This window comes from Telopea speciosissima, chromosome 2 (assembly GCF_018873765.1).
Source record: "Telopea speciosissima isolate NSW1024214 ecotype Mountain lineage chromosome 2, Tspe_v1, whole genome shotgun sequence".
NCBI classification, from domain to species: Eukaryota; Viridiplantae; Streptophyta; class Magnoliopsida; order Proteales; family Proteaceae; genus Telopea; species Telopea speciosissima.
Window position 1 is genome coordinate 53,614,988 of NC_057917.1, and position 7,372 is coordinate 53,622,359.

Here is a 7,372-nt window from a genome sequence, read left to right on the forward strand (position 1 = left end):
GGGCATACCTGATCTTCCTCTGATTTGGGTTTTGAACTGGAATTAGTTGACTCTCCACTTTCAATTTCACATTGCTTCAAAGCTCTCTCTTTAATGGAAGGTGTTGAAGGAGGGCTTGGACTACTTGAGCTGAGTTCAGGTGGAGTACTTTGAGTACCCATATCTATAGTATTCATATTCTCTATTTTCTTGTCTACATTCAAAACCACCAAAATTTGGGAAATTGGTGATATCTCCCAAACAAGAAATCTGATCAGATTCCAACACTATTTACTTCAGATCTGTCCATCAGATTTGAGCCAAAATTTGGGAAACCATTCTTCTCCATATAATTGAACCTTTGACCAGCTTTTGGACCGTATCTGAAACTTTGATTTGTTGTTATTAAATTTATTTTAAAATTTGATTTCTAAATCTGCCACTGGGAAAACCATCCAAGAGAATTTGAAACAGGTCAGATTTTAATAAGATATTGATCATGAGATGTGATCTTCAGCCCAGAAGGACTTGATTGGATGATATTGATCTGGGTATGACAGGGGAGAATGGTTCAACCCTGAACTTTTGATTTCTGATCTGGGTACCCTAGGGGGGACTATCATATGATTGCCCTTTAAATTATAAGTTGATTCAACTTTCATTTTCATATCTTTTCTTCCTTCACTTTTTTCCACTCACATAGGAGAAAGGGGATTGGGGAAGACAGAAATTACTGAGAAAGGAAGCAATGAATGGTAGGTAAGAGCAGGGCCCATCTATGTTATCTCTTAGGACCAATTTCAAAAGGTTCTGGCATTGGCACCACTATTTTTCTGTTTGTACTAATAGCCTTTTCTTTGAAAAACAAAAAATTTCTTTACTTCTCATGTCCAAAATAGCCAAGTGCTTCAGTTAGTTAAGATTATTCAGTCTATGGAATCGCTTGGCTTTCTAGAATCCAAAAGAATGGAGAATATAATTTGGTTTAATCTGTTGTGTTAATTCATTGACAACTTGATGGGCCTTTAGCTCAAATTGGTAGAGCACTTGGAACATGAGCATGTTCCAAGAAGATGGTGGTTCGAGTCCACCAATGCCTTCTTTATTCAACTGTTCATAGCATAGTTAGTTATACCACTAATCCACTCAAGAACCCAATTTTAATGACATCTTTGAAATTTGACGTCTTTTTATACTTACTTTGGTTATTTTAATGAGATATTTTAAGGTTGGTAAGAGAAAAGGATTTTACAAGTCTTTTTTTGGTATAATTGACAAAGAAATGGCATTATTATAATTAATATCAAATAAGGAAGAACAGATTTTACCAAACACTATTTTCGTTCTGAACAAAGTTCTTGAGAACGTTACCAAACAGTCATTTTCGGTCTCAGAATGACGTTCTAGACCAAGAACATAAAAGAACATTTCTAGTCAAGAATAGGCGTTCTTTGTTCAGACCGTTACCAAACGCAGCCTCAGACTCTGTCATGATTGGGTGGGAGGCCATACCAGCTTTTTCTTTTTTTGTTTTTTGTTTTTTTTTCGTTAAAAATAGCCTTCTTTCTTTCACAAATAAAAAAATCCTATTATCCTAATTGAACTAATGAGATCTTCACTGGGTCTTTCTTAATTCGAGAAGAAGGAAATTTTTACTAATATTATATTGGGCAATACCCTTAAAGCTACGCAGAAGAGATTAGATATTTAGATTGGAATACAAAGTATCGAGCAGCTAATCGATCTCAACGATGAGAGGTGTAACCGAGAAGGCGGCGGCCGGCACGCTCACCTTTCCGCCACTCCCACTCCACACAACTCAGGCGATGCGACGAACACCCCTGAACCGTGCGTTCGGCCTGGTTTAGTCGTGTGCCGTTGTGGCTCTGTTCTACCGCCATTTTCACTCATCCATCTCCTTCTTCTCCCTTCTCTTTATTGTGGCCGATGCCGTCTTCGTCTTCATGAGGGCCACCACCGAGTCTCTAAGGCTGCGTCCAGTTCGCCACCGGGAGTTCCCAGAGAAATTGAGAAGAGCTGTACTGGTGGAAGGAGTGAGGGAGGAAGAGGTGGAGAGGGATTACGATCCTCCGGGTGTGGATGTGTTGATATGCACAGCGGACCCATACAAGGAACCGCCCATGGGAGTGGTGAACACCGCACTGTCAGTGTTGGGGTACGAATACCCGGCGGAGAAGCTGGCGGTATACGTATCGGACGATGGGGGATCGGAGCTTACGCTGTTTGCATTAAAGGAGGCCGCCAAGTTCGGCCGCCACTGGCTACCTTTCTGCAGGGACTACGGATTACTTGACAGGTCCCCCGATGTGTACTTTGGAAATGGATCTACCCATACATTTCCCGAGGAAGCCCATGACATCAAGGTTTGTCTATTTTTCTACTCTCTCTCCTACTTCACTCAAATCTTATCTTATTATCTCATCTTTAGATTCAGATAAAATTTCACTGTTGTGGTCATGGTAGGATTGTTCCTGCTACATGTACGTGGTTGAATCTCAACAAATCACGTTTATTTTTTATTATTTAATGTTAAAAGATAATAAAACAGAAATTTAACTGAAGTGAAATGTAATCTGTTTGCTTAACGTTAATCAAATATTATTCTAATTTTACCCTTTTGTTTAGGATACAATAGTAAATTAAAAATAAGAAATGCAATGGGAATCAAAACTGAACCACGCTCTCGCCTCTTTTTCTTCTTTTCTTCTACTTCTTCTTGGTTTATACACATAAAAAGCATATAGAAGGAGCTCAGAGCCTCTTTCGACAAGAATATCTTGACGTATAGAAACAGGTAAGAGTAATAAGATCAAAAAAACCTTTTTTTTTCAAGATGAATAAAATTTCTGAATATTTGTGAATAATTCCTGAATATTCAAGGAATAGATAATTCAGTCTACAATTTCAGGCTCCATAGAAGCTCGTTACTAATAACTTGAGAAATAACTAATTCGAAATTTTAAAATATTTACAAACCTTAATTAAATAATTACAAGTATTGATCAATGTTTTGTCTGAACTTTTTGGAATATAAGATTGAATGTTTCACTTAATCGGATCCCACTTAATCCATAAACTTCATGATTATATTTTTTTTCCCAAAATTATCATCCCTTTAAAATTTGCAAGTCCAATTGAAAGTTAAGGGGAGATCCTCCTTTGCTGTTGGCATTAAGGGTGTGTATTACCAAAAGCTCCCACTAAATATGCTTCCTTCCAGCACTGCAAATGCAATATACCTTGGAACCCTAAAGTTCTAATTTTTTTTTAAAGGTGATACAGTTTTCTAGTGGAGTTTGGAGACAGAACGCATAAAAAGAATGAAGAAGAAGTTTCATGCACTTTGTTTTTTTGATAATATGTGTTTTATTGTGTGTAAACCAAGAAGTAAAAGAAAAAAAATTAAAAACGGAGAAGAAGAAGAGGTGAGAGCATTGTTCAGTGTTTGATTCCAAATTATGTTTCAGTTAAGTTTATGTTTTATTATTTTTTAATATTAAATAAAAGATAAACGTGGTTTGCTGAGGTTCAGCCACGTACGTGTAGCAAGAACAATCCTACTATGGCCATAGCAGCGAAGTTTTACCCTACACTTAATAGCATTCCTGCTACAAGACTGGCAGCTAAGGAAATAGAATAATTCAATTCCCCCTTGGGTTCATAAATATCCTCCTAGGTTTTAGTATTTTCTAAAATACCCTTTAAGATTCAATTTCCTTGGCTTCCAGCCTTGTAGTAGGAATGTTCCTGCTACAAGTTTAGCAGCAAAATTCCGTCCGTCTTGTAGCAGGAATGCTATTAAGTGTAGTAGTAAAAATTTTTCCGTATTTATAAACCAAAGGGGAAGTGAATTATTCCATTTCCTTTTCTGTTTTTTTTTTAAAAAAAAATTATTCTATTTCCTTGGTTGCCATTAGTATAACAGCAAAAAAATTTCCGTCGGTAAGGCTGAAACTGCAGTTTAAGTTTCAGTTGAACTCATATAGAAATACCGCCATTACCAATATATATATATATATATATATATATAGTAATACCCCTTTCCTCATATTTTCTGAATGATTAAATTCCTAAATGACCCATAGAGGAAGGAATTATATTGGATGGGATTTAAATGTAGAAAAAGATAGCTACAATGCCTTTATACAAATTCTTTTATACGCTCATATAATAACACTGCCTTTGAAATCCTTTGCTTCACTAGTCAAATTGCAGCCTAAGCAAACTTATACACTAGAAAGAATAAAGTTTTACACTATCCTTCAACCAAATACTTTTTTGTGTATTGATAATGCATCTCCGTCTGTCTTTTATTGTACTCTGTCCACTACTTTGAATTATCCTATATTCATGGATTTTCGAAGCCTTATATTGTCACTTGGTAAACCCCGGTTGCGTTAAAACTTAATATGTAAGCATGAGACTTATAGGGATCTATTTATCTACAAAATATGTGTCTCATTCAATTTACCACGTGATATATTTTTAATATCATTTAAGTAAGACTTCCTAAGTGGACTCCATTTAGGGCTGAAAAAAATTAGAGGATAGGTCAATAATTGGTGTTACAATGGGTCTGGTTTAATAGGACCCCATATTGGTCTGTCCCTATGGGTTGAGATACATTATGCCTTGCCCTGCCCTATTACCTTTCTTTTTATTTTTATTTTTTATAGCATGCCCTGTTTTCTTGGCGTAACTAACGTTGGATGTGAGTGAAATTTGACAAATGGTCAATCTAGACCATGCATCATGTATCCAATAAATAAAGTTGCCATACTATTTTTCCATATGACACAATCAAGTATACTATAGAGAAAGAGTTGCTAGGTGGGCATGCAAAGAATCATTTATTATAATGAGAAAAGGTTCTGGTGGAGCAAGATATGCTAGCATCTCTATATCTATCTCTCTCCTTGTACGAAATGATCAATTTCGATGCACTTCATTGGTGCGCTCCCTTATGCCTCTAGATAAAAAAAGCCATGTCCCTATCATAATATGTACGTATCATGATTTATATATACTTAAAAGAGTGAGGGTTTCCCACTAGGATAATGTAAGAAGGAATCTACACATTGCGCTAATGTGAGGTTGCAAAATGGCATCATCCATTTAGGGCCGACATGAGGCCCACATGGTTCCAATAGGAGAGAGAGCATCAATGTGAGAACCAATATTTTTTATCTGAGAATGGTATAAAGGAATCTGTACAAGGACAACGTTAGTGCGACAATCTTTTTCCCATACTTAAATACAAGGGAAAAACCTTCACGCCTAGTGTTGATGTACATGTGAGCGTGCACCTTGTGTTTTTGCCACTTGGAAGAGTGATCTAGTAATTTTGATCATCGAATTTCTACGTATGATATGAATTGGCCATGTGGTGAATTTGTAAAATTCAATATATATTATTTCATATAGGGGTGCAAGTTTGGCCCTGTTGGCCCGAACTCGCCCTGAGCCCGAACAGGGCCTGGGCTAAATATTTCTAGCCCTGAGGGCGGGTTAGGGTCAGAAATGCCTGGCCCTGAGTCAGGATCGGGTCGGGTTCGGGTTGAGGCCTCGGGCTCAGCCCGACCCTGATTTTGGCCCTAACTTTGGCCCTGATTTTGACCCTGATCTTGGCCCTGATCTTGGCCCTGATCTTTGCCCTGATGATGACCCTGATCTTGACCCTGATTTAGACCCTGATTTTGAACCTGATCTAGACCCTAATTTTGAACTTGATTATGTATAATGATAATATGATATTATATTATATAAGAAATTATTAATGTAACAAATAACAACTAACAAGGGTTCATAAATTAGACTTTTAAGTACATTATATATATTATATAATCTATAATCAGGATTGGGAAGGATTAATGTGTAAATTCATTGAACAAATAAAAGGTTGAGAGAGTGAGTGACTGAGAGGTATTAGAGGTCTGAGGGGGACACAAGAAAAAATTTGACCTCTTAAGTACAAATGCAAAGCAAAAACCAAATTAATTAATTCTTAGATGGAGAAAATTATTCCAACATGATGCAAAATATTTTGTGCAAAAAAAAAAAGCTAAATAAAAGAGAAGCAAATCTCCACATTCAAGGGAGTACTCTTTAGTCTTTCCCATTTGAAGAATTGTTGAGTGAAAATTTGGCATCTTTTGTATGTGATTTATCTTGAAATGTTTGTTTATTGTTAAAGATATTACATTGATGGAATTTTTTTAATGTGAAAACTAGATACTTATTAACGGTTGACAAGTAGGTTTGATATTAATTAGCTTTGTCATGAGTAATGGGATAAAATTTGTAGTTGGAGCGAGTATCATTGTTAGTATTTGCTATTATGTTGATCATTCATTTGACAGCAACAACATTTTTTGTTGCAAATTTTCATTATTTAATTGTTATAGTTATAGTTATAAAAGTATTAGCAGTTGGAGTTTGGTTTACTTTCATTAAATTTGTTTTTCTATACCAGTTGACAGGTAATGCATGTTTTTATTTGATAATGAAAAATTTATAACTTTATATCATAAAATGAGAGAGTGCTACATGCTTGTGTGAAAGCATGCGTGGTCATGGCTTATAGATATAGTCTTTTGCACTCTATACAATGAAAGCATATAGTTTATCCGGGTCAGGGCCAGGGTCAGGGTCAGGGCCAGGGACAAGGTCAGGGCCAATTAGGGTGGGCTTGGGCCGGGCCTGGCCCGTCAAGGTCAGGGTCAGGGTCAGGGCGGGTCTAGGCTGATCTAAGGACACTCAGGGTTGGGCTAGGGTTTTAAAAAGCCCGACCCAACCCGACCCTGTTGCAGCCCTAATTTCATATGTAGACATGCCCTCCGTGTAAACTTTTTTTTTTAAATTCACCACTATCAAACTAAGATTTATATAACAAAAAAAAAAAATGGCCAACTTAGATCTGTTTGACATTTGACATATGCAGAGGATCTTGGGAATTGAGATCCATAAGTCCACAAATTTTAAGCCCCATCTGAACTATTACATGGCAGTTATAAAAGGGCATGCTAATATGACGAGTGTGGTGATACACTTGACTAAATACCATGGATTAAATCTGGGTAAAAACTGACTAAAACCTCCGAATTGTCAAAACCCAAGTTTCCACTCAAGGTTTCAACCTAGGAAAAAGGCACAGGGTCGAAACCTTGAATCGAAACAATATCTCGCACGTCTCGATTTTGAGCCCGACAAAAACAAAGTCTGAAACCGAGATCTCAATCCTTGCAAGATCAAGGAAGTCAGGGCTCCAGTCATTATATACTGTTCATCAAATTTTCATGTTATAAATTCCTTACAGGATTGAAATGTTAGTACTGGGTTCATGTGGTAAAGTTGGAAGTTTGACTTCAATTGT

At 36.7% G+C, this 7,372-nt stretch overlaps 1 protein-coding gene across 1 annotated transcript; it reads left to right on the forward strand.

Moving 5' to 3' along the window:
• Positions 1-1,780: 1,780 nt before the first annotated feature.
• LOC122650861 (cellulose synthase-like protein G2) lies at positions 1,781-2,931 on the forward strand. The gene is made up of 2 exons (XM_043844233.1): positions 1,781-2,363; positions 2,887-2,931. Exons 1-2 carry the CDS (start codon positions 1,944-1,946, stop codon positions 2,929-2,931), a joined length of 465 nt encoding a protein of 154 aa, XP_043700168.1. The 5' UTR covers positions 1,781-1,943.
• The last annotated feature ends 4,441 nt before the right edge of the window (positions 2,932-7,372 follow it).